General features: G+C 51.2%; 1 protein-coding gene across 1 annotated transcript; it reads right to left on the bottom strand.

The window, feature by feature from the left end:
* Window positions 1-9043: 9043 nt before the first annotated feature.
* Window positions 9044-16508, bottom strand: MYL9 (myosin light chain 9). Its single transcript, XM_079128598.1, has 4 exons — window positions 16411-16508; window positions 12718-12927; window positions 10441-10602; window positions 9044-9673 (listed from the first exon to the last, which is right to left on the bottom strand). The coding sequence occupies exons 2-4, from the start codon at window positions 12899-12901 to the stop codon at window positions 9501-9503; spliced, it is 519 nt and encodes a 172-aa protein (XP_078984724.1). The 5' UTR covers window positions 12902-12927; window positions 16411-16508; the 3' UTR covers window positions 9044-9500.
* Between the last annotated feature and the right edge of the window lie 10229 nt (window positions 16509-26737).

Raw genomic sequence — 26737 nt, 5'->3', positions numbered from 1 at the left:
TTTCCCCTTGTGAAAGAACTGCGCAGCTCCTGTTTGGCATATCTGAATTGCCAGCATGGCTACTCTTGTGCTTTGGGCCATTAAGTAAACTAAGGATCACTTGAACACAAGCACTGTGACACCGTCAGGGCCAATTTGGTAGCCAAGCTGGCTGCTAACGGGCAGGTGGTTTATACAGTGTAGATACAGTGAACAAGGGAATCGTTTAGTTTGCTTTGCAGTAGCCTGCATGGTAGGTGAACACAAGCATGCCTCTCTATAAACGCCTATTTTTATTTTTATTTATTTATTTATTTTAAAAAAAATTTATTTATTTATATGTGGTGCTGAGTATTGAACCCAGGGCCTCACACATGCCAGGCAATCACTCAACCACTGAGCCACAACTCCAGCCCCAAAATGCCTATTTTTAAAAAAATGAAAGGGGAAAGATTTCAGCTGGGTGTGGTATCCCTTGCCTGTAATCCCATAATTCTAGCAACTCATAAATCTGAGGCAAGAGGAATCCAAATTTGAGGCCAGCCTAGGCAATTTAGTGAGACCTATCTCAAAATAAAAAATAAAAAGGGCTGGCAATGTGTAGCTCAGTGGTCAGAGCACTTGCCTACCAGCAACTCAGGACTGAGGCAGATTGGAAGTTTGAGGCCAGCCTGGATAATTCAGCAAGAACCTATTGCAAAATTAAAAAAAAAAAAAAAAAAAAAAAAATTTCCACATTTTTTTATTGTTGCATTGAAGTTGTAGAAAATGATGGGATTTCTTATTACATATTTGTACATGCATACAACATAACAATATAATTTGGCTAATACACTCCTCAATACTTCCCCTCTTCGTCCTTCCTTTCCCTGGTTCCTTGCCTCCACTGATCTCCCTTTGATTTTCTTGAGCCACTCCCCACACCCCCCTACACTTTCTTTTCCTTTTTCCTCTCTAGTTTCCACAAATGAGAGAAAACATACAGCCCTTGACCTTGAGTTTGGCTTATTTTGCTTAACATAACGGTTTCTAATTTTATCAATATTCTTGCAAATGACATAATTTCATTTTTCTTTGTGGCTGAATAAAACTCCATTGTGTATATAGACCACATTTTCTTTATCCATTCTTTCGTTGATGGACATCTGGGCTGGTTCCATCGTTTGGCTGTTGTACTGCCGTACACATGGGTGTGCACGTATTGCTATAGCATGATGACTTTAATTTTGGGGGGTTACTGGAGACTGAGCCCAGGGGCACTGTTCCACTGAGCTACATTCCCAGCCCTTTCTATTTTTTATTTTGAGACAAATTCTCACAAAGTTGCTTAGGGTCTCACAAAATTGTTGAGACTGATCTCAAACTTGCAATTCTGCCTCAGCCTCCCAGGTCAGGCTGGTGTGGCTGCACCCAAAGTCAGGACTTTCAAGAGGCGACTCAGACTGGTGATGCTGAGCACCCCTTCACAGAGGTCCGGCGGGGCTCAGTCACTCAGTGGTGGAGCAGGTTCCTCTAGCCCCTGCCCTCAGGTGCACCTGGACCCCAGTGGGTCTGAGGTGGACCCACCTTTGGTTCCCTCCCCTCCATGAACCCAGCTTCCCATCTTGGAAATGGGAACAACAACACTGTCTTCTCCAAGACTGTCCTGAGAGAGAAGTGACAGGATGGGGCTGGGGTGCAGCTCAGAGGGAGAGACCTTGCCTAGCATGCTGGAGGCCAGGCTTCAATCTCCAGCGCCACCCAAAAAGAAAGAGAGAAAACGCTTGATCCATCCTCTGCTGAGTATTGGCAACTAGTAAGAGAAAGTTATAGAAAATATCTTTGCTAGTCACATTTTATGACTTCCTACGATTATTTCATTAGTGTTTCATAGATCTTTTGAGTGTTTCATATGGGAAAATCTGCCTTCCTTACTAAGTCACATCCATAGCGAGAGAATACTCATTTTTCTTTTTTTTCCCTGAAGTGGCAGGAAGCACCACAGAGAAATCTGTCATTTTTGGTAGCAAATAAAGCATGTGTCACATACTTGTATGTATGTTTTGTTCGTTTTTGTTTTTTTGAGTTAGTGTCTCGCCATGTTGCCCAGGCTGGCCTTGAACTCCTCAGCTGGAATGATTCCCCCTGCCTCAGCCTCCCGCGTAGCTGGGACTATAGGCATGTGCCACCTGGCTTGGCTAAACACTTGTACATGACTATTAATAGCAGCTGTATTTATGATAGCCCCAGACTATAAGCAACCCAAGTGTTTATGGACTGGTGAAAGGAAGCCTGGCCTGGTTGTGCACACCTGTAATCCCAGCAACTTGGGAGGCCGAGACAGGAGGATCACAAGTTTGAGGCCAGCCTTAGCAACTTAGCAGGACGCTGTCTCAAAATTAAAAAATAGAAAAGGCTGGGGATGTGAGTTCAGTTCCCAGTAAAAGCGGGGAGTCGGGGTTAGGGGAGTGTCATAAAAGAACATTGGCCAGAACTAATCTCATTACGCACCTAAAAATGGGGAAGAGATGTTCTTTAAAAGAAACACCCACACAATTCTGGGACATGGACACAACAATAATAAAGATAAGCAGATTCAGTAACCACAAATGGTTAAACTTAATCACACATCAAATGTAAGCCGTCCAGAGCTCATTGTGATGACCAGTTAATTGCACTCTGTTCTCATTCCGTATGGACACATCTCACACGTCGGCATCTGAACAAACAACATCCTTTCAGGTCCACAACGTCGCACCTGTTTCCCTTCCACTCAAGTGAATCCTTTCTTACAGATGCAGACCTGACAGATGCTTTTCTTTCTCAGAGGCAGAGTACTCACACCGTTTCTTAGGTCTTTGTCCTGAGAGCAGGGGAGGCCCCGAGGGTTTTGGCCAGGGCAGCATCATGGTTGGATAGACTTGGAGTTCCAGAAACTGGCCTGTGCAGGGCGGACAGGACCCCGAGTAGCAGGAGGGCCCCTGCAGAGGGCCTGGCAGTGCCTGGAGCTGCTCGCCTCGAATGGATCCACTTCGCTCTACGTACGTTTCAGCTTTAAAGAGAGACCGTCAAGTAGCCCAAGTGCAGTCCAAAACGGAAATTAAGGGCTTCTTGGCCAGGGCAGCAGCCACGGGACCAGCTGGGGTCTCAGGTGGCATTCTGCTCTGAGAAGCCACAGTGCTGACGAGAGATTGGGAAAGGCGCTGGGGAGGACGAGGCAGGAGGCAGGATGCGGGACTGACCCAGGTGGGTGTGAGAACTGAGAGTGAGAATGTCTGACTGGAGAGGCTCTTACAGAAGAAAACTCTCAGGGTTCCTGCTAGGGACAGGGCCGGGATGTCTCAGGTCCCGTCCTGAGTGTCCTGGCTCAGTTGGGGAAGCTGGGCAGGAAGAAGAGCCTGGGAGGAAGCGGCTCTTCCTTCCTCACCCTCACTCACCCTCTGCATACGCCCTCCTCTCCCACACCTCTCTGCGGCTGCGCGTAGTGAGCAAGCAACCAGGCAGGTGTGGGGGGTCTCCCTCACCTGGCTGTGAATCTGGTTCTGCTGTTTTCTCGCAGCATGATCTTGGACGAGTTGCTTTACCTTTTTTACCTTCTATTTGTGTGTGTGTGTGTTAGTGAGGGTTAACCCCAGGGGTGCTCTACCACTGAGCCACATCCCCAACGCTTTTGTTCTCTTCTCTGACATTTCCCTGCTGCCTTATAATACGCCATCCTGTGGAGAGAAGAGAATAGTTCAGTGTGACCTTTGGGTACCCGGAGCTGAAAAATCCCTTTATTTAGGCTCCTGAGGGCTCCTGGGCCTGGGGCTGCTGGTCACGTGGGATGGCATCCTGGCCTCTTAGAACTGGAAGGCCTGGGGCTGGCCCTGGGTTCCTTTTGTGGCACCGAGAGAAAGAATAAAAGAAAGGAACTGGAGGAATCTTACAGGCCCGGATGGGGCAGATGGCAACAGTGGACTGCACACTGGCTAGGAGTTCTGAGTACTCCATCCCAGATTTACTCAGTGACCTTGGGTGACCTCTAGTGGCAACATGTGATAACACGGCATCCTAGCAAGGATGGGTTTGCAGCTTTGAACCACATTTTGTTGGTATGTTTCCCTTTGCAGCAGGTCCTGGGTAGAAATGCCACATATATGTATATGTTTTTTGTTTTTGTTTTTGTTTTGTTTTGTACTGGGGATTGAACCCAGGGGTGCTTTTTAGTACTGGGACACATCCCCAGCCCTTTTTGTTTTTCTAAAGTTTGAGACAGGGTCTGGCTAAATTGCTTAGGGCCTGTAATCCTCCCATCTCAGCCTCCCGAGTCCCTGGGATTATAGGCGTGCACCACCACGCCCAGCTGCAACCTGAATTTTGTTCTTTTAATTACTTCCATGTTCCCTCTGACCTTAAGACTGCTTTCTCAAAAATTTGTTTTGTTTGTTTTTACTGTCCTGGGGATTGGACTCAGGGGCCCTCCACACTGAGCTACATCCCCAGTCATTTTTGTTTTTTATTTTGGGACAGAGTCTGAGTTGCTGAGGCTGGCCTTCAACGTGGGATTCTCCCACCTCAGCCTCTGAGTCGCTGGGATTGCAGGCATGTGCCACTTGTGCCTGGCTCCCAGAAGTTTTGATGGAGTCAGGATGCATCTCGTGTTTGTGTATTGCCCAAGCCAGTAAGGATGGTAAGCCACTAAGAGCTGACCTGGGAAGATGTCACCTCAATTAAGGGAAGTGATCCAGGCTCAGTCCAAACTTCAGATAAACGTCAGTCATTTCTTGTGTGCTTACTGGATGCATGCCTGTTCTTGTGGAGATCCATTCATTGGTCAGGCCACTGTTAGCATCAGGTACCCCTTGATGGTCTCACCCCGTCCAGGTATCCCCCATCTCCTCGGACCTCCTCATTTCCACGATCCTATGCTGCAGCCATGATGCACACATTAGGTTTTCTTATGTCATGTTAGCACATGCCATGGTGTGTTATGGAAAACTCGTGATAGAGCATCATGGGCGTGAGCATCATGGTATGCTAAGCATGCCAGGCCATAGACGGCTACCTCTTAGCATATGTTAGGGTATAGCTAGCATATTAGGGCATAGCATGTTAGTGCATGTCACATGCTTATGATGTTATTGCACACTCTGGCATGTTAACCTGGGTTATGTTAACACGTTAGTGTGCATCATGGCATGTTAGCATGTGCAAGCTCATGTTCTGGTTTGTTGGTTAGAGTTCTTTTCTGGGCTGGGGGTTGAACCCAGGGCCTTGTGCATGCCAGGCCAATACTCTACCACTGAGCTACAGTCCAGCCCTTGGGTATGTTTTCAATAAGACAGTAATTTGCCAGGCGTGGTGGCACATGCTTCTAATTCCAGCAATTCAGGAGGCTGAGGGAGGAGGGTCAACTGTCAAATGTTCGATCAATGTAAGATCAGTATTTTTTTCTCTATGTTAAAATGACAAATTGGGGTCATTGGTCTTGTTTATTACCATGGCATTGTAACATACCTTAGTATTTCAAAAGGTGGGTCCTCCCTACTTATTCCTTTCAGAAGTTGACATGGTGGCTTGTGGACCTCTACTCTTCCATGTATATATTTAAGACGATGATGTGAGGGGCAGGCAGGGTGGTGCCCCCCTGTAATGCCAGCAGCTGGGGAGACTGAGGCAGGAGGATTGTGAGTTCAAAGCCAGTCTCAGCAACTTAATGAGGCCCTGACGACTTAGCCAGACACTGTCTGAATAAAATACAAAAAAGAACCGGGGATGTGGCTAAATGCCCCTGGGTTCAATCCCCAGTACCAAAATATAAAAAGATGATATTTGAATTTTTAAAAAGAGCACTTGCAAGAATGTTAAGTGGAATTATAGTAATTTTATGCATTAATTAGGTAGAATTGATAGCTTTACAACTTTGAGTTGCTCCATCCTTGAACTTGGCATATATATTAGTGTCTCCATTTTGTCTTCTTCTTTTTTCTCCCCTTTTCTGCAGTGTTGGGGATTAAACAGTGCAAGGCAAGCACTGTACCAACTGAGCTATATCCCCGGCCCTTCAGCTTACCTTTTTCTGAGTCTCTTTCTCTCTTTTTCTTTTGGTGGGAGATGTGCTGAGGATTGAACTCAGCTTCTTACATATTCTGGGCAGGTGCTCTGCCTCTGAGCTACATCCTCAGCCCAGGGTGTTTTGTTTGTTTGTGTTGGTGCTGGGAATGGAACCCAGGGCTTCAAGAGTGCTAAGCACTCACTCTACCACTGAGCCACACTCCCCGTGACAGTAGAAGGTCTATCTTTAGTGTTTTTATTTCATTATCATTCTGGGAAAATATTTTTTTTTTCTGGGAAAATCTTCTCGGCTTGTGATTAATTTATTTCAGCACTTCAAACTCCTTTGTCATGGATGTGGGGGCGCACACCAGTAATCCCAGAGACTCAGGAGGCTGAGGTAGGAGAATTCCAAGTTCAAGGCCAGCCTGGGCAACTTAGTTAGATCCTGTCTTGAAATAAAAAGGACTGGGGATGCTCAGTGGTGGAACCCTTGCCTAGCATGTGTGAAGCCTTGGATTCAATCCACATTAAAATTTTTTAAAAATTGGTCAGGGGGCTGGGGAGATAGCTCAGTCGGTAGAGTGCTTGCCTTGCACTGGGTTCAATCCCCATACGGCAAAAAAAAAAAAAAAAAAAAAATGGTCTGGGGTGTAGCTCAGTGGGGTAGTGCATATGCTTAGCATGTTAAATCCCTAGTATCAAAAATAAAAGAAAATAAATAAGTGAAAAATTAGGAATGGGATTGTGGCTCAGTGGTAGAGCACTTGCCTGGTGCATGGGAGGCACTGGGTTTGATTCTCAGCATAAAAATAAATACAATAAAGGTATTGTGTTCATCTACAACTAAAAAACTTTTTAAAAATAAAAATGAAAAAGATCTGTTCAAAGGATGAATTTAACAGGGGCAAATTGCCTGCGGTCACCCAACTTTTTCCAGATATGACTATTGCTCCTGGGAATGTAATTGTTAGAAACTCAGGTACTTTTACCAAAGAGCTAGGTATAATAATTAACACTAGGAAACTACGGAAATAATAGGAAATGATACAATTTTGTAAGGATGTTGAGCACCTAAAAATGTTTGCTAAGTGATGAGAAAAGCTCCTTCAGCCTTTGCCTATCCTGTCCCACCTCGTTGCCTTTTCCTGGTTGAGTGGTTGAAGCTCTGCATAGAGCAACGTTAACTCCCTGCTTCTTTTTGGTTTAGGGAACTGAACCCAGGGTTGCCCTAGCAGTCAGCTACCCGCCCCCCTCCTTTTAATCAGGGCCTCGCTAAATTGCTGGCCTTGAAATTTCAAACCTCCTGCCTCAGCCTCCCAAGCCACTGGGATTACAGGCGTGTGCCACTGTGCCCAGCTGTTAACCCTCTTGTTAAGTATGTTATATATATCTCTTCCCTTTTGCATTTGGCTTTTAACCTTACTTCTTTCTTTCTTTCTTTTTTTTTTTTTCAGCCTTACAGAATGTATTCATTTTTATGCATTTAAACCTATTTTCCTCTGTGGTTTCTGGGTGCTGTGACAGATTTGAAAAGTTCTGGGAGTGCCTCACTCTTACCTGTAATTATTGCCTGAAATGAATAAGACCCATTAGCTTATTATTATTATTAGCAGTGGTAGAATTCTGAAAAGCTGTTGAGTTCTTAGTTTTTGTACTGGGATTGATCCCAGGGGCACGCTACCACTGAGCTGCATTCCCATCCCTTTTTATTTTGAGATGGCGCTTCATAAATTGCCCAGGCTGGCCTTGAACTTGCAATCCTCCTGCCTCAGCCACCTGAGTAGCTGGGATTACAGGTGTGCACTACCACACCCAGCAAATATCTTGGTAATTAGTTCGTGGAATGAAAACTGCCCTCTCCTCCACTTCTGAGCATGCCCAGCAGCCCTGCCCAGGCGTCTGGGTACCCGGCACCCTCTCCTCCTGGCCTGCTGGTCCTCCTGTTCTCCACAGAACACTTTCCTTTTCACTTTCTCTGGGCCCTGCTCGCCCCAGGCTGCTCTGAGACCAGCAAGGCTGGACTGATTCTGTCTCCCCACGTGAGTCCTCCTGGGGTGGCGTGAGAGTCTTGTTCCAGGCCCTCAACTGAGGCTTGGGGTCCAGGGGACGTTCTTATGGCCCCTGCCTTCTTCCAGGAAGGCCTTTGGTGCTGCAGTGGTTCCACCCATGACACTGTGAGCTTTCATGGAGGATACGGCCAGTGCTCTGGCCCCTTAGTGCACCCTTGCCTGAGAGACCCTCTCCCAAGAGGGGCGCCAGGTCCAGGGCCACACGGGCCCTGTGTGGGATGCTCAGTGGGGGTGTGGTTGAGACTGAGTCTGGGACAATATTTGGGCCTGGTCTGGACCTTGTTTGGGGCTGGGATTCTTGTGGGGCTCATTTTGGAACTTGGGGCCTGAGTAGGTCAAGCCTGGGCTTGTTAGGGCCTCCCAGGTGCTGCTCACCCCCGCTTGACTGCCCTGCACTGTGGCCTGCAGGTCTGGTGACCTCTACAGCAGATCACAAGGCCATGGCGGATGCAGACTGTCCCCTGACCCTGTCTGGGGCCGAAGGGACATGCGCAGACTGGCTGGTGAGCTCAGGCAGTCTGCCCTCCCGCTCTGACCCATCCTTCAGCCCTCGTTTCCACCCAGCGTCCATGTCCTTCAGAGGCAGCGGGGTCCTTGCCCCCTCTGCACACAGCAGGTGTCTCAGGCTCTGGCTTCCTGCTCTGGTGTCCTGGGGCAGCACCTCCCTTCCACTGCTGAGGGTGGGGCCCCGGGGCCCGGTGGCTGCCTGGAGTGAGGGGCGGGGTCACCCAGGGCTGGTGATCTGGTCCCCACCTCCTCCCTGAGCTTTGCAGGACACCTCCTTATCCCTGCTTCAAGCTTGTCCCTCTGCTGATCAGCTAAGCATGTAGCCCCCTACCAAGGGGCCCTGGCCCTGAGATATCAGGGACCCCATGGCGGGGACTCCTGGTCAGAGGGGAATCAGGCAGCCACTGGGGATGGAGGAGGAAGGTTTGGGCCTGCAGCCCTGATTTCACCAAAAGCACAGACACACAGAGTAGTGCTCAGCCTTCTATTGGAGACCCTGCTTCCCCTGGGACAAAGGCCCCTGTCCAGGTGTCCTGAGCACTCCCAGGTGGGGTGGGTGCTCTGGGGGCTGGATGGGCAGGGGAGGGTCTGGTGCTGTCCTCTGGGGGCGTGGTGAGCTCGTGCATGTGTGGGTGCTCATGAAGTGGTGTCTGTCACCAGGACCCAGGGCCGCTTCCTCCTTGGGGGCAGCCCAGGAGCAGGCAGGCAGGGCCGAGGCCCTCACTCTCTGGAGGGCCTTCCCATCTCCCTGGACGATGGTCCTTCAGGGTCCACGGCTGGGTACCCCTCGCTCGATGCTGAGCTTCAGGCCCGGGTCTTCCCCTGGGAGCTGGACCCAAACCCCTGAGGCAGGGACCCCGGAGGGGCCGTGGGCTGTGGGCTCGGAGTGTGTGCGTGGCGGGGGGGCTGTGCTGGGGGCCAGGTGGCCTAGTCGTCCTTGTCCTTGGCACCGTGCTTGAGGATGCGGGTGAACTCCACGTAGTTGAAGTTGCCCTTCTTGTCGATGGGAGCCTCACGGTACATCTCGTCCACCTCCTCATCTGTGAAGCGGTCGCCCATGGTGGTGAGCAGCTCCCGGAGGTGGTCCTCGTGGATGAAGCCTGGGGGCCGGGTGGGGGTCATGAGAGCAGGGACTTGGGCAGGGACGCGCCAGCACCCCAACCTGTCACCCTGGTCCTTGCAGATCTCGTGGCTGGAGAGAGGCCAGGAAGATGCCACCTGGGTCTGGTCTGCTCGAGGAAGGGGGACTTGGGCGGGAGCGCTCAGGAGGGTTGGCCAGTGTCTACCAGGAATCGTTCCCCAGTAGGGCCGTCTCTGGGCGTTTCTGGGGGGAGCACGGGCTGCGGAGCAAGGCTTGCTGGGCACATCCTGTTTTACGAGCGTGAGCTCCGCAGCTCCACTGCCTAAGCTGGAATGCTAATCTCCATGCTTGGCTGTGTGACCTCGGGCAAGGTACCTGAACTCTCTGTGCCTACCTGATCTGGAAAATGGGGCTGAAAACATGCCGACCTGGCAGGAATTGTAAAGACAGGAAAAAGTGCCAAATGTGCTGGGGCTGTGGCAGACCTGGGCCCCTGAGAGCCGTCACTGCTGCCACCTCCACTCAGCACGTCCCTTGGAAAAGCTATCTGCGGGACAGACTGGTTTCTGTTCCTTGTTGGCAAGAAGGGCTGGCACGGTTTGATTTCTGGAAAGCTCCACCGCAGAGGGAGCGTGGGGGCAGCGGGTGAGATGGGGAAGTGGGAGCCTCTGGGGACCTGGGCTGCCCTGGCCCGTGTCCCCGCAGCCAACAGGAGCCGCCTGGCTCTAACTGTTCTGGCGGCAGAAGCAGGGGTGGGGCTGGGTCCCCGCTCTCGGGGGCTCTGACCTGAGGCCTCCTCGTCGAAGCAGGCGAAGGCGTTGCGGATCACGTCCTCGGGGTCCGTGCCGTTCAGCTTCTCCCCGAACATGGTGAGGAACATGGTGAAGTTGATGGGCCCCGGGGCCTCGCTCATCATGCCCTCCAGGTACTCGTCCGTGGGGTTCTTCCCTGCAGCAGGCGGGCGGGCGTGGGTGCTGCGTCCAGCCCGAGCCCCGCATGCCCTCCCTGCCTCTCCCAGCTTTGCCATGGACAGCACAGTGCTGGGGCAAGCGGCCTTCTGACTTGAGGCCTGGCCCAGCGGCCAGCATCCCGGCTGCCACCACCAGTCACCCTGGAGAAGAGAGCGTTCTCACTCCCACTCCACAGGTGAGGACACTCCCACTCCACAGGTGAGGAACCAGGGCACAGAGAGGCAAGGCGGCCAGTCCTGGGCCACACAGCAAGTCACCAGCGAGCCAGCATTTGAACTCAGGTAGCCTGACCTCGAATTCCAGACACAATTTCAAAAGTGGTCAGAGCAGCGAGCTTTGGTGTCACACAGGTCTGGATTTGAATCCCAGCTCTGTGCCTTGGTTTCCCATGTCTCTTAGGAGCATTGTAAGAATGAATAAGATAATGGTTGCAAAACACTCATAACAGCCCTTGGACTCTGGAGTGAACATCTGGGTTCATCCAGCTCTACCACTTAGCTGTGTGACACTGGATAAATTATTTAACCTCTCTGAGCCTCAGTTTCCTCCTTTGTAAAGTAGGAATAATAATCACATCTACCAGCTGGGAAGGAGCCTTCCTGTCCTCATCTGCTCTCAGCCTTAAACGCTGCTGTGTCCCCATGGAATGGTTAGTGGAGCAGAGGCTCAGGAGAGCTATGACCCTCAGGACCCCAGTGGGGCACTGAGGGCCACCCGCCTCCCTGGCCTCTGTCCTCCCCTTTGGTGAAACTGGGAGGGCCCTAGGTGAGAACCCTGCTGGGCGACTTCCTGGAGAGGGAGGATCCAAGTGAGCCTGGCCTGACCCCAGAGAGCAGCGGGGTGGGGGTGGGGGGCAGTGTCCCAGCTCAGCCCCCTCAGGGTGGCCTGGTTTCTCAGCAGATGCTCATGGGTGTGTGTGAGGGCCACGGTGCCATCGCAGAGGCAGAGAAATGGGCATGGGCTGTGCAGGGGCCGTGCTGGGGTCTGGCCCTGATGCTCCTGACTTGACCACGCGGCTGCCCAGTGATGCCTGACTTCCTTCCCGCCTGGGTCCAGCAGGTTCCAGGAGCTGGGGCCCAGAGCGCCTGTCCGGGCCAGCCCATGGCGGGCCTCGGGGCCACAGTTTCCTGCGCAGCGTGAGCTGGAGCTGATTCCTGGGCCCTCAGGATCCTGACTCTGGAGAAGTCACTGGGGTGAAGGGAGATGCTCTTGCCTGCCCTACCTGCTGGCTCAGTCCACCCCCGCAACAATGGGGAGTCTACACTTCAAATATTTCTTCTTTTTTAAATATTTTTTTTTAGTTGTAGATGGACATCATACCTTTATTTATTTATTTATTTTTATTTATATGGCACTGAGGATCGAACCCAGTGCCTCACACGTGTTAGGCAAGTGCTCTGCCACTGAGCCCCAGCCCCAGCCCTCTTCTTCTTTTCTTCTCTCTTCTTCTCCTTCTTCCTCTCTTTTTTTTAAATTTAGAGACTCTGTCTCACTAAGTTGCCCAGGAGGGCCTTGAACTTGCCCGCTGCCTCACCGTCCCAGGTCACTGGACCACAGGCCACCACGCTGGGCTGCAGTTCACACTTTCATCTAACTGCCAGCTCCACTTTTTTTAAGTAGTTATTTGTTTGTTTATTATTACTCTTTTTGGTACTGGGATGGAACCCAGGGGTGCTTTACCACATTCCCAGTCCTTTTTGTTTTTTGAGACAGGGTCTCTCTAAGTCGCTGAGGTTGGCCTCAAACTTGCAATCCTCCTGCCTCAGCCTCTTGAGTCACTGGGATGATAGGCCTGTGCCACCGTGTCCAGCCCAACCCCCTTTAAATCAAATGTTACTGGCAACATTACATCTGCCCAAGATGGGCCCACTCTGGTCAGCCCGGCTAGGTTCAAATCCTGTGCTGGACCCCAGGCAAATTCCAGAAGTGCTCTTTGCCTCAACTTCCCTGTCCACCGAGTGTGTGAAGTCAGGGTGACTACCCCAGGGTGGGTACCACATGCCTCCCCACACAGGAAGTGCTCAGTGAGGCGCAGCCCCTGCCTGGCACCTCGGATCCCATCCCATCCCGCTGGTCCCTGGTCCCTGCTCACCGAGGGAGGCCAGCATGTCATGCAGGTCCTCCTTGTCGATGAAGCCATCGCGGTTCTGGTCGATCATGTTGAAGGCCTCCTTAAACTCTTGGATCTGGGATTGGTCAAACATTGCAAAAACATTGGACGTGGCCCGCTGTGGCCTCTTCTTGGTGGTCTTGGCCTTGGCCCGCTTGCTGGACATCTTGGCTTCAGGTGGGTGGAGCTTCCCTGCAGGGAGGGGGTGCAGGGCATGACTGTGGGTCAGGGAATCTCCCTGCCTCCCCCAGATGGCTTTTAGCTCCAGGCCCGGCCTTCCAGCCTCCCACAGGCGCAGGCCTCCTGACACCCAGTTCCTCTTACAGGCAGGCCAGCATGGGTGCCATGATCTTCTTTTTTTTTAATAGACTAGGGATTAAATGAGTGGAGGACACTTAACTACTGACCCACACCCCCAGCCTTATTTATTTACTTATTTATTTATTGGTACCGAGGAATGAACCCAGGGGCACTTAATCATTCAGCTACATCCCCAGCCTTTTTTATTTCTCATTTTGAGACAGGGTCTCACTAAATTGCTGAGGCTGGCCTTGAACTTGTGATCCTCCTGCCTCAGCCTCCTGAATTGCTGGGATCACGGACATGCACCACTGCACCCAGCTGGGCTCTGTGATCTTGAACAACTTCCTCTCTCTCTCCAACCTGAGTGTTCTCATCTGGGAATGGGGACTGCCCACCCAGCAGAAGGGATAAATTAACCAAGTACTCAAAAAGCACCTGAAACAGTCCCGGGCATGGAGCAAGCTATTTTTGCTGACTGGGTAGAACACTGAGGACTGGGCTCAGTGCCAACGGCTAACAGGCACGTGTCCTTTAATCCTGATAGTGTTTACCCGGCCCAGTTACAGGATGGGGCTACATGTGCGAGGTAGCGGGGGTCCTGCCGGGCTGCCTTCCAGAAGCCCTGGGACCTGCAGGAGGGGGCTAACACCCTGCATGCCTGACATTCCTCATCCCCCCTCGGCCCTCCCCATCCTCCTGCGCTACCCACAGGAGGATGGGAGGCTCGGAGTAGAGGCTCCAGAGTTCACCCCACTGCCCGCAGCATGTCCTCCTCAGGTGGTTCTCCAGCCCCTGGGTGGGTGACAGACCAGTCCTGAGCCCCATCCTGTGCTTACAGGATGAGGCTCCCCAGCTGAGAAGCGGGCCTGTTCTCATTGTGCAGCATTCAGACCCACCTTCCCTTGCCACTTGAAGCCCTGGAAGGTTCCTGCTGCCCCCAGCCCCTAAGCAAGCCTGGGGCCTTAGCCTGGCATTTGAGGCTGGTGAGCCGTCCTGGCCTCCCAGCCCTGAACCCGCTCTCCTCTCTCTTCTTCCTCCCTGGTCTCCTGCAGGGCTCTCTCCTCTGTGCCAGGTTCCCAGCGGGAGCTCTTGCTTTGACATCAACACCTGAAGCCCCTCTCTCCCTCATCCTGAGGCCAACAACTGACACAGCCATAGCCACCATGGGCTGGCAGATGCTTGCTGAACAAATGACTGTGAGGGGGGTCCTCCACTGCACAGACGGGGAAACTAAGACCTTTCCCTGAATCTTCGTCACAGCTTGGTGGGACTATGCACCTGAAGACCTGGTCCTGCCTTTCCTCAGCAGGCAGAGGCCCCAGGAGGGTGGTTGCTGCCTCTTTGCTCTGCAACGAGCCCCCTGGTTCAGGGTCTCCAGGAAGCCTCCTCTGCCTGTGCTATTCTTCATCCCAATGACCTTTCAAGACATTCTAAGACCTTGACCTTTTTTTTTTTTTTTTTTTTTGGGTACTGGGAATTGAACTCAGGGGCACTCAACCACTGAGCCACTTCCCCAGCCCTGTGTTGTATTTTATTTAGAGACAGGGTCTCTGAGTTGCTCAGTGCCTTGCTTTTGCTGAGGCTGGATTAAACTCACCTCAGCCTCCGAGCTGCGGGGTTACAGGCGTGAACCACCACGCTGGGCAACTTTGACCTTTTGATTCCTTCCTTCCTTGCACTGGACTGAACCCAGGGGCGCTCTACCACTGAGCTCCAGACCCAGCCTTTTTTTTTTTTTTTTTTTTTAATTTGAGACGGGGTCTTGCTGAGTTGCTGAGGTTGGCTTTGAACTTGTGATCCTCCTGCCTCAGTTTCCTGAGTTGCTGAAACTACACCACCATGTCCAGCTGGCCCTTGGCCTATGGGAGCTCACATCCTGAGCTGGGGTTTGGCCAGCCCAGCATGTCCTCAGGGCCACAGCTGCCTGAGGTCTTGAGACTGGCCGCCTACAGCCCACCTGCGTGGGAGTGGAAAGTGCTGAGGGTAGAGAGTGCCATTGCACCCAGAAGCCGCCCCCTCCTCTCCTGTGGCTTCGAGGGCGCAGTCCTTCCCAAGCCCATTGTTCTCTGGGAACTTGGACTCGTGGTATGCACTGAAGCTGCCCACAGAGAAGTCCACTGCGCCCTCCAAGGCCGAGGTGGTCATCACTGTCACCATCTGTCTGCAGAGCTCCAGGGCAGGTGTGCCGGGCTCAGCAGCGCTCTCTCTGAGCCCACCAGGGCACTCTGCCTTCGAGGCCACCTGTCCCCACCCTCTCCATTCACCAACCAGGACGTGGTGAGGAGCACAGGCCACCCTGTCCACTGGAGTGACCTTGGGCAGCAGGGAGTAGTGGCTCCAGCTGTGCAGTTAGTACAACAGGCTGGAGAAGGCTAATGTGAGCCCATCAGGGGTGAGGGCCAGCTGGAGGCCAAGACCCTGGCAGGCTTGGGTTGGCGGGTAGCAAACTGGGCCCTGAGTGCCCCTGAGGCCTGGACAAAGAGAGAGGCTGACCGGGGAGCTCTCGCACCAAGCGGCCAAGGCCCCTGTCACCACAGGCAGTTTCCAGGCCTGGCTGAGAGACCAGGGTCAGACACAATCTGGAGACCTTGGCCCTAACTGCCCCTCCCCAGGGTCCCAGGCAGTGAGCACTTGGCCTGGCTGTGACTAGATGTCACCTGTCTCCTACTGATGTCTGAAATTCTACCATAACAGCAAAGACCTGGGTAGAAGCCAGATCAGACCTGTGTCCCCTTGCTGTGACCCGGTGATGCCAGGTACCCTGCCAAGAGCTCACCTCATCCGAGGACGAATTACTTGACTTCCCTCAGAGCTGCCAGAGCTGGAGGCTGTTAAGACCGCCCAGAGAAGGGAAGCTCCCGGGTCAAAACACACAGCACTTGGTGTGAGTGTGTATGTGTGTACGTATGTGTGAGACAGACAGACAGACAGACACACACACACACACACACACACTCTCTCTCTCTCTCTCCTGGTCACCGTCCCTTTCTCCTGCCCCCGGATGTGGGAATGGGGCAGAGGAGGGGCGCCGATGGAGGCTGGCCGGACTCAGTGTCTGGAGTCCGGAGTGCCGGCGATCTCAGCACCCTCTGGGACCAGAGTTCTGGGCTTGGAGAGGCAGAGCAGGACCACTTGATCCCTCGCCAAGGGACCACTTTTCCCAGATCCCGGAACAGTCTTGCTACCGCCCAGTCCCAGGCTGGGATCCCGGTCCGGGCGAGCGAACTCACAGTCCAGCCCACACCGCTGTCCACGCCCAGCAGACCCTTGACCCCTGTCCCTGGGGCCAGCGCAGACCCGGTGACGGCCGGGTCCCCAGCCCGTCAGGTCACCTACTGTGGACACCCTGTCCTGCCCGGGCCGGGCTCCCACCTGGTGCTGAGAGGCGCTCGGGGCGAGGAGCTGCGCGGCAGGCGGTCGCTCCGGCGGCGGCTGGGGCTCGGGCTCTGGCTGGGGCTCGGGCTCGGGCTCCGGCTCCGGACGGCGGGGGCGGGGCCGGGCGCGCGGGGGCGGGGCGGGGCGGGGCGGGCGGCGAGGCGGCCGCGCCTTACAAGGCAGAAGAATGCGCGCGTGGGGCGGGGCGGGCCTGCGCGGGGCGCCGCGCAGCCCCCGGCCTTATTTGGCCTTCACGTGCAGGCTCAGGGGGCGAGCGGGTGGCCCCTCATCGCCGCCCCTGTCCCCAGAGCGCGATAAGGCCCTTCCCGGCACGGGGAGGGCAGGTGATGAGGGCGAGGAGGCAGAGTTGGGGTGCCAGGCAGGCGGGCGCGGCAGAGCCTCCGGGGTCCCCGGTTCTCAGATCCACCGCGTTTCCCCCCAAAGGCCCCGCTATCCGGCGCGAGTCCCGGGGGAAGCCTGGCTTCCAGCAGGCCAAGTATGGCCTTTCTCCAGTCGGAGGCTGAGCCGGACAACTTGAGTGTCGTATCGAGGGGACCAGTCATCCCACGCGAGGGGCCGCAGAAGCCTCCTAGGGAACGTTCCAGAACCCATCACTCTGTAAACACGAAGGGACGCCTGCTACCCCCCGGGCAAGGTGCTGGGAAGCTGGGTGCGCAGAAGCGACCCTCCCAGGAGCACTGTTAGTGGAGGGCGATGCCAGGAGCACTTAGCTCCAAGCGTCTAGGACTGAGGACAAAGAGCCTGGTGGAGAGAAACGCAGACGAGGGAGTTGGGTGTGTGGTGCAGTGACCGGGCAACCTCCCGGGAAGTGAGTCCGAGCGGGGCTCCCTGGGCTCAGCGTCCAGGAGCGGCGGGAGGGTCTGAGAAGCAGCAGGGAACTCTCCGTGCTTCGTGCCGCGCCACGCGGGCTGCAGGGCTCTGAGCAGGGGGAGAAGGACCTGCTTGGGTCTGCAGCCAGCCTCCCTGCAGCCTGCGCTGAACGGACCCAGGGGGTCCCGGCGGAGCTGGGCGAGGGGCCAGGAGCTGTTCCCTAGACCCGTGCGGCCGCAGGGCGGGTGGGGAAGGTGGGCGTCCGGGCATGTTTCGGTTGGTGCAGCCAATAGGATTTGCGGGTGGATCGGGATGGGTGTGAAAATGAAAAATCTAGGTTGGCTCCAAGGTTTTCGGTCTGAGCAACGGAAAGATAGAGCTGCTGTTTCCTGAGATGCGGGTGGGGCAGACGTGGGTGGAGCAGGTTTGGGGAGCGATTCATTTTGGACATACTGATTTCTTGCGGGGTGGGTACTGGGGATTGAACTCCGCGGCACTGGCCACGGCGCCACATCCCCAGCCCTATTTTGTATTTTGTTTAGAGACAGGGTCTCGCCGAGTTGCTTAGCGCCTCGCTTTTGGGGAGGCTGGTTTTGAACTCGCGATCCTCCTGCCTCAGCCGGAGGCGTGTGCCACCACGCCCTACTGGACATATTAATTTTGAAAACTTTTTAAAGTTTAGGCTTACAATAAAGTTACAAGAATTGTATAAAGCACTCCTGTATACCTTCATCTAGGTTCTCCAGTTAACATTTGACTTTATTCTTCTCTCTCTCTCTCCATATATATATTTATATTTATTTATCTCTAGCCCAACCTTTTGAAAATAAACAGCATACAGCTTGTCCTTTTACAACTAAATATTTCAGTATCTCCTAAAAAAGAATATTGTCTTACATATTGATACTACAATTACAAAAATAAAAAAAATTCACATTGACTCAATTACCTAATTTACAATTCATATTCCAGTTGTGCTAATTCCACTTTGTCTTTTATAGAAATTTGTTCTAAGCAAGGATCCCATCCAAGATCTCGCGTTGCTTCTTTCATCTCCCTGGGTTCTTGTTTTGTGTGCACGTGTGTGGTAAGACTACATAAAACTTGCCATTTTAGCCACTTCAAGTGGACCTTTTGTGGCATTGAGTCCGTTCACTTTGTAGCACAGCCGTCAGCACCGCGGGTGCGCGCCTGGGACTCTGCTCCGTTAGGCTGCCTGTGCCCCCTTCCCTGAGCTTTGGTAACACCGCTCAACTTTGTTTCTGTGAATCTGACCACTCTAGGAACCTCATGTAAGTGCAATCAAATAGTATCTGTCCCTTTGTGACTGGCTTATTTTTCTTAGCATAATGTCCGCAAGATTGTCCTTCCTTTTTGATACTGAATTGTATGTGAGGCTATCCTGTTTCATGCCACATTTTGCTTCTGCATTCATTCTGCTAATGGATGATTGCTTTGTGGTTTTTCTGAATAATGCTGCTACAACTGCTTAGTATGTGGGAGGCCCTGGGTTGGATTCTAAGCAACCAACCAACACACACACACACACACACACACACACACACACACACACACATACACATACACATGCGCGCACACACGTGTGCACACACAGTAAATGGATGAATAATGCTGCTGTAAACATGGGGGTACAAACATCTGCCCGGTCTGGCCTTGAACTCCTTGGTTCAAGTGATCTTGTTGCCCAGGCCTACAGGTGTGTCCGACTGAACCCAGTTAGAAATACATCTTTGAATGCACTCACCAGTTAATGGACATTTGTCTGTTTCTAATTTTTGCCCCTCGTGAATAACGCTGTTATGAACATTTGCATACAAGCTTATGTATTGCTATCTGTTTTCACGTTTTCAGGAATTGCTAGGTGTGTTAGTCTGCTTTCTGTTCCTGAAACAAATACCTGAGATAATCAATTTATACAAGGAAAAGGTTTATTTTGGCTCATAATTTTGGAAGTTCCAGTTTAGGATCAGTTGGCAGCACAAATTCTGGGAGCATGTGCTGGAGCAGACCTACCTACATTATGAGCCAGGGCAAGCAAGAGCAAAGAGAGGCCCAGGTCCTATAATTCCCTTCAGGGGTCTGCTTCCAATAACCTAGAGACTGCCCATAGACCCTCTTGTACTTTTTTTTTTTTTTTTTTTTTTTTTTTTTTTTTTTTTTGAGACAGCATCTCATTAAGTGACAGAGGCTGGCCTCAAACTCGTGAGCCTCTTGTGTTAGCTTCCCAAGTACCTGGGATTACGGGCAGGCTGTTTGTGTCTTTTGTGCCATGTCTAAGAAATTATCGCTGTGGCACATGCCTGTAATCCCAGCTCTTTGTGAGGATGTATCTCTGTGGTAGAGTGCTTGCCTCGCATGTGTGAGGGACCTGGGTTCAATCCCCAACACCACAAAACACCACCACCACTCAGCGGCTCAGGAGGCTGAGGCAGGAGGATTGCAAGCCCAAGGCCAGCCTCAGCAATTTAGCGAGGTCCTAAGCAACTTAGTGAGACCCTGTCTCAAAATAAAAAATTTTAAAAAGGGCTGGGATGTGGCTTAGTGGTTAAGTGCCCCCGGGTTCAATCCCCAATGCCAAAAAACAAAAACAAAACCATTGTTTAATCCAAGGTAATGAAGATTTACACCTATATTTTCTCCCAAGAGTTTTAGTTGTTGAATTTAGGCCTTTAGTTCACTTCAGATTAATGTCATACATTTGTAAGATAAAGATCCTGTTTCCCTATTTCCTCTTCCTCTTCCTTTTCCTTTTCCTCTTTTGGACTGAGGACTGAACCCAGGGGCCCTTTACCCCTGAATCACACCCCTAGTCCTTTTTTATTTTTATTTTGAGACAGGGCCTCACCAAGTTGCTGAGTCTGGCCTTAAACTCCTCCTGCGTCCCCATTCTGAGCTGCTGGGGTCACCGGTGTGTGCCACCAGCCCAACCCAATTTTCTTCTTTTGCATTTGACTATCCAGTTTTTATAGCACATTTTTTAATGACTTTTTATTTATTTTGTGTATGTGGTGTTGAGAATCCAACTCAGTGCCTCACACGTGCTAGGCAAGCGCTCTTCCACTGAGCCGCAACCCCAGCCCCATCATTTGTTTATGTTTGTTTGTTTTGGGTCCTGGGGCTTGAACCCAGGGGCACGTTACCACTGAGCCACAGCCCAGCCCTTTTAGTTTTTTATTTAAGGCAGGGTCCCACTGAATGCTGAGGCTGGCTTTGAACCTGCGACCCTCCTGCCTCAGCCTCCAGAGCAGCTTGGATCTCAGGCGTGAGCCACTGCGGCTGGTCCCAGCACCATTTGCTGAGATTTCTTTCTCCACTGCATTGTCTGGCACTGTCGGTTGTCATGACTGTAGGGTTTACTTTTGGACTCTGAGTTCTCATTCACTGATATGTGTGTCTACCCTTGCCAGTGTTGCATAATCTTGTTTAGTTTTGTAGTGGGTTTTGAAATTGTGAAGTATGTCGTCTGACTTTATTCTTCCTTTTCAAGATTGTTTTGGCTATTCAGGATACTTTGCATTTCCATACAAATTTTGGATCAGGTCATCAATTTCTGCAGAAAAGTGTGCTAGCATTTAATAAGGATTGCTTTGCAATCAACAAACATATGAAAAAATGTTCACCATCTTTAGTAATAAGAGAAATGCAAATCAAAACTACACTAAGATTCCATCTCACCCCAATTAGAATGGCGATTATCAAGAATACAAGCAACAATAGGTGTTGGAGAGGGTGTGGGGAAAAAGGTACACTCATACATTGCTGGTGGGGCTGCAAATTAGTGCAGCCACTCTGGAAAGCAGTGTGGAGATTCCTTAGAAAACTTGGAATGGACCTACCATTTGACCCAGCTATCCCACTCCTTGGCCTATACCCAAAGGACTTAAAATCAGCATACTACAGAGATACAGCCACATCAATGTTCATAGCTGCTCAATTCACAATAGCCAGACTATGTAACCAACCTAGATGCCCTTCAATTGATGAATGGATAAAGAAACTGTGGTATATATATATATATATATATATATATATATATATATATATATATAATGGAATATTACTCAGTTATAAAGAATAATAAAATTATGGCATTTGCAAGCAAATGGATGAAATTGGAGAATATCATGTTAAGTGAGATAAGCCAATCTCAAAAATCCAAAAGATGAATGATCTCACTGATAAGCGGATGATGACACATAATGGGGGGTGGGAGGGGTGCAAGAATGGAGGAAGGAGGGACTGTATAGAGGGAAAAGAGGGGTGGGAGGGGTTGGAGGGGTGGGGGGGAAAGAAAAAAATAACAGAATGAATCAAACATCATTACCCCATGTAAATGTTTGATTATGCAAATGGTATGCTGTTACTCCATTTACAAACAGAAAAATCATTTATCCCATTTGTTTACAATAAAAATAAATTTAAAAAAAATAAGGATTGCTTCGCATCTGCAGGTAGATCATTTGGGGGAGTGGGACATGGGATGCCTCTCCATTTAATTGTATCTTTTAAACTGTGCAGGTTCCTTGTTAAATTTATTCCAAAGTATTTTGTTCTTTTTGATGTTATTATATCTGGAATTGTTTTTCTTAATTTCCTTTTCAGAATATTCATTTGTAGTTGATCTGTGTTTATTTATGATACTTCTTACACCAAACATGAGAGTTTTGCCCTCACCCCAACCAGTTCTTCAACTCTCTAGGGTTTGGCTCAACTGGGTGTCCTACAGTTCCGTTCAATTCTGACAGTAACTGGAGTTAGCCTCAGACGCTACAGGTTAGGGCCTCGGTCCCAGAAGACTGCCCTTGCATCAGACACTAGTCACAAGGAGTAGGATCCCAGTTTCCCCACTCTTCTCTCCAAGGTGGCTTTCATCAGGGGTTCCCACAACCCTTCCCCAGATTTAGTAACTTGCTAGAGCAGCGCACAAGCTCTCGGAATTCCAGAACGCAGACTACTCGCTATTACAGGTCATCTTAAAGAACAGGCTCAGGACAGCCAAGTGGAGGAGACAGCTGTGCGGAGCCCCCAGCGCTCTCCAGCTCGCCACCTCCAGGAGCCATGTCTTCGTGGAGGCTTCGTTGCAGAGGTGTGGTTGATGAAGCCACTGGCCACTGACCAAGAGGTGGAGGAGTGGAGCTGAGAGTGCGTGGTTCGGGGACTAGTTCCTGCCCTGCAGCTCCCTATCACCCCCATCTCCTTAGAATACATGCAGGTGACTAGGGATTCTGAAGAGCTTCAGGAGCTGTGTGCAAGGAACATTTCTTTTTTCCATATCACAGTAGTACACAAAGATATACTTGGTTTTTGCATACTGGTGGTGTATCTAGTAACCTTGCTGAAGTCATTTATCATCTAAATAGATACCTAAGGGTTTTCTTTTTATCTTTTGGTACCAGGGATTGAACTCAGAGGCACTCAACCACTGAGCCACATCCCCAGCCCTATTTTGTATTTTATTTAGAGACAGGGTCTCACTGAGTTGCTTAGTGTCTCACCGTTGCTAAGGCTGTCTTTGAACTCAAGATCCATCTGCTTTAGCCTCCAGAGTCGCTGGGAGTTACAGGCATGCACCACCAGCCCCAGCTTCTAAGGGTTTCCTATATGAAAAATGTGTTATCTACAAATAGAGATAGTTTTACTTCTTAATTTCCAATCTGGATGCCTTTTATTTGTCTATGCATATTAATTTTAATTTTTAATATTAATTATTTCCTTGCCTAATTGCCCTGACCAGAACCTCCAGTATAGCACTGAGAAGTGGTGAAGAGGCCATCTGTGCCCTGCTCCTGATCTTAAGGGGAAGCCTTCAGACTTTGACCAGTATGACTGCTCTGGAGTTTTCTGTTGGTGTCCTCTATACCTTGGGGAAATTCTGTTCCATTCCTACTTTTCTGGGTGTTCTTATCACGAATGGATATATGAGGTTTGTCAATTGCTTTTCCACTGTCAAGATGTCTTTAGTCTCTTGGTCTGGAAATGTTTCTTAGCTTTTCTTTCTCTTTCATGACACATTTTTGGAAAGCCCAGGCCAGTTAATTTATGCTCACTTGATTAGCTTTAGGGTTTTTTTGTTTTGGTTTTTTTGAGGGGACACGGTCTCTAACTCCTGGGCTCAAGAGATCCTCTGGAGTAGTTGAGACTACAGGTGTGCATCCAGCTCCTGATTTTATATTTTTGACGGCAGTACAACCGCAGCGTGTGGTGCCCTTCAGGGGTGTGTGCTGTGGGTCAGGAGACTTGTGGTATCTGTTGTCCTCATTACAGGTGATAGTAACTTGGTTTTGGCACTATGGCACTTTGGTATGGAGGCATCCTACCGTGAGTTATATCTTCAGGCTGTTGATTTAAATGTAGGAGTTGTCCGTCTAGCAAGCAGGTAGCTGAAGGTCCCCGATGGTCCTTTTCATTTTCTATCTAGAGACAGGGTCTTGCTAAGTTGCTGAGACTGGCCTTGAACTTGGGATCCTCCTGCTTCAACCTCCCGAGTAGCTGGGATTGCAGGCGGGCACCGCTGCTTGGGCAAGTGATACTGACTCTGACCACCTTGTTCAGGTAGTGTCTGCCTATACAAAGTTACTACTAACCCCCTTTGTAATTAGCATATTCATGAGCAAATAATTTGCTGGATGTTATTTTGAGACTATAAATATTCTGCTTTTCATCAAACTTTCACCCATTCTTTTTATTTTTGGTACTGGGCAAGTGCTCCACCACTGAGCCACACCCCAGCCTTGAACCATTTTAACTTTCAACATCCCCGGTGATTCAGTTATCACCATGATGGCTTCCGAATACAGATTTTCTAACTCCTCAATTTCTCCTAGTTTTATTAGTTGGTGTTAATTTTTGAAATCACTTGTTAGTCATCCAAGTGGAGAAGCCGAGTGAGACGTGTGACCAGAAGACACAGCTTGTAGAATTAGATGTGGGAGCTGTCAGTCTAGCCAGAAGGCAGCTGTGTCCCTGACGGCCCATGCCCCCTCTTGGCGTGGGCTTCACTAGGCCTAATTTCTGCTGACACATTTTTGGGAGACAAATCCTAGTGTTGGTTAGGCTGAGAGTACAAGGGCTTTACTGAGGCTGGGGCCCCCGTTTCACGGAAAATGGGATTCTGTGGCAGGAAATGTCCCCTATTTAAAGCTGACTTTTGCCCTCGCATTCAAGTCCTGCCCAGCATGGCCTGCTCCCAGAGCAGTGGCACGGCCTGAGCTTTGCCTCTGTGTCCCCTGGGCCTTTTGGTGCCACAGCTTGGAAAACTGCTCCTCCCTCAAAGCCCAGCTCAAAGGTGACCTTCCTTGCAATACCTGTCCCAAGGTCATTTGTTTAAGAAAGTTCATCAGGCCCTACTCTGTGCAAGGCCCAGAGACAGGATAAAAACTCTGTTCCAGGGAGCCCACCACTTCCTGCATGGAGACAGGTATAAATGTCCTCACAGTGGTGACAGCAAAAAAAGAAATGAGACTCTCAGGCTTCAGGAGTGGAGCAGGGGGTTGGCACCCATCTGGCCTGGGCCAGGTGCTGGGGAGGGTTTCCCTGAGACGTGCCACCTGACCTGAGAGTGGGGAAGAGTGAACACTGAGTGTGTGAAGCCCAGGTGGCCAGAGGACAGAGGTGGGGCCACTCTCCCTGGTGGGGCAGGTGGGTAGGTGGCAGTGCCTCCAAGGCTGAGGGGAGGAGGCTGGGTTTTCTCCCCTGGGCAGATACAGATGGGCAGGAGCCACATTTGGGGTTTGCTGTGAGCCCCGTTCCACTGCTGGTGAAACCTGCTCAGACTGAGTCCGACAGCATTTACCTACACCGGCCCTGCATGGCTGGTGGCAAGGACTTTGTCCTGCTGTTCTTCTCTTAAGGTCCCTGAGCCCAGTGCTGATCCTGGCAGCAACTGTCCCTTCTGCTTTCTCTACCATGGATGAGAACGCTGCGAGACTCTGGGGACTTGCAATCCCGGGGAGCTTGGGGTTCAAGAAAGGAAACCTGGTCTCCTTGCTCTCAGATGCGCAGCCCTGTGTGGGAGTTCTAGGGACTCATGGGTGGCTTATGGTGTCCTGTTCCCCAGGGCCTCTTCCCTGGTCATCCTGCAGCCTCCAGGGGTGCTTCCTGCCTCTGCCCCGGCTCTGCTCTGTCCTGGCAGAGACTGGACTTTGGAAACACGGAAGCCAAGGATTCTATCCCAGATTCCCTGGGAAGCTGCTCTACACCATTTCTAAAGTGACACCTGTTCCTGATCTAAGTCATAATCTTGTCAAAACTGTTTACCCTGAATCTAGTCAAGAGAAAACATAATAAACTCAAATTATGCAACATTTTATAAGATGCTTGCATACTTTAAAATATAATTAACAGAAAACAAAAAGAAAGACAGGGAAACTTTTTGATTCATAGACGAGAGAAACATGGTAACCAAAACGAGTGAACCTTCACTGGACCCTTAATGGACAGGGAAAAGCCCTAAAGAACATTACTTGGGCACCTGGCGCTTGGCACCTTAGGTAATATTAGTACCTGGGCTCTGACTGCTCTCCTGGGTAAGGGAGATCCTGCCTGGAACATTCCTTATTAAATTTGAGGGTGATAATGGTACTATGTCCAGGCGTGAAATGTCTTCATTCTTAGGAGTTGCACAGCATATTTTGGTGCCACTGTGCCAGGAGGGCCAGGAGTAGAGGCCCAGGTTCTGCATGCTACTCCTCACCGATTGGTGCTTCTGATCCAGAGCAGGGTCCTGCCCCCAGGCTCTGAAGAGATAAGGGCCACCCCAGGCCCTCCAGGCCCACTGGGTAGAGCTGGACTGCTAGCTGCTGGTGGCCTTGAAGCCATGTTTGACCCATCCCTGCCTTCACTCACCTTGCACAGCTGGCTCAGTGCTGGCTGCTGGGACCTTCTTTGCTCACCTTTAGGTCGCCTGGCTGGGTCTCAGGGCAGGGGTGGGTCTGGGAAGACACGAGCCCCAGGGGTTAATCAGAGACCCCATGGTCACTGACATTCAGCCACCATGCCAGACATACCTACCGGGATCCAGGAATGAGGCCAAGCTGCTCTGAGCACAGGGGCCTGGCCACAGGGTTGGGTGGGTTCACAGGTTGGCTGTGACGGGCTAGGCGGCCTGGACACAGCTCGTGGGAAAGGGAGATAGGTGCATCCCTGGACCTGAGATCACTGGCGGCTTGGCTAGGCTGGACCGAGAGGAATGGTGACTGTGGCTCCAGAGCCTGGCCCGGGGCCTTCTGAAAGGCACGTTCCTATCTCCCGGGGTTGGTACCTACCATGCCTTCCGCCTGGAAGGCATTTTCTTACCCCCAAAGCTGCTCAGTACCCACTGGTGGGGACCAGAATGTTCCTGCCCAGCCTAGGATTGGGCTACTCTGCTTCCCACAGCCTTTCTCCGCTGCATCTCCTTTTCTGTCGTAGATTTGAACTCACCTACGCCACACTGTTGCAGTCTCTCCTGCCCGGTGAGCTGGGTGCAGCCTGC

The sequence above is a fragment of the Sciurus vulgaris genome (assembly GCF_902686455.1).
Source record: "Sciurus vulgaris genome assembly, chromosome: 2".
Taxonomy (NCBI): Eukaryota; Metazoa; Chordata; class Mammalia; order Rodentia; family Sciuridae; genus Sciurus; species Sciurus vulgaris.
This window is presented reverse-complemented; position numbering and strand designations above follow the sequence as displayed.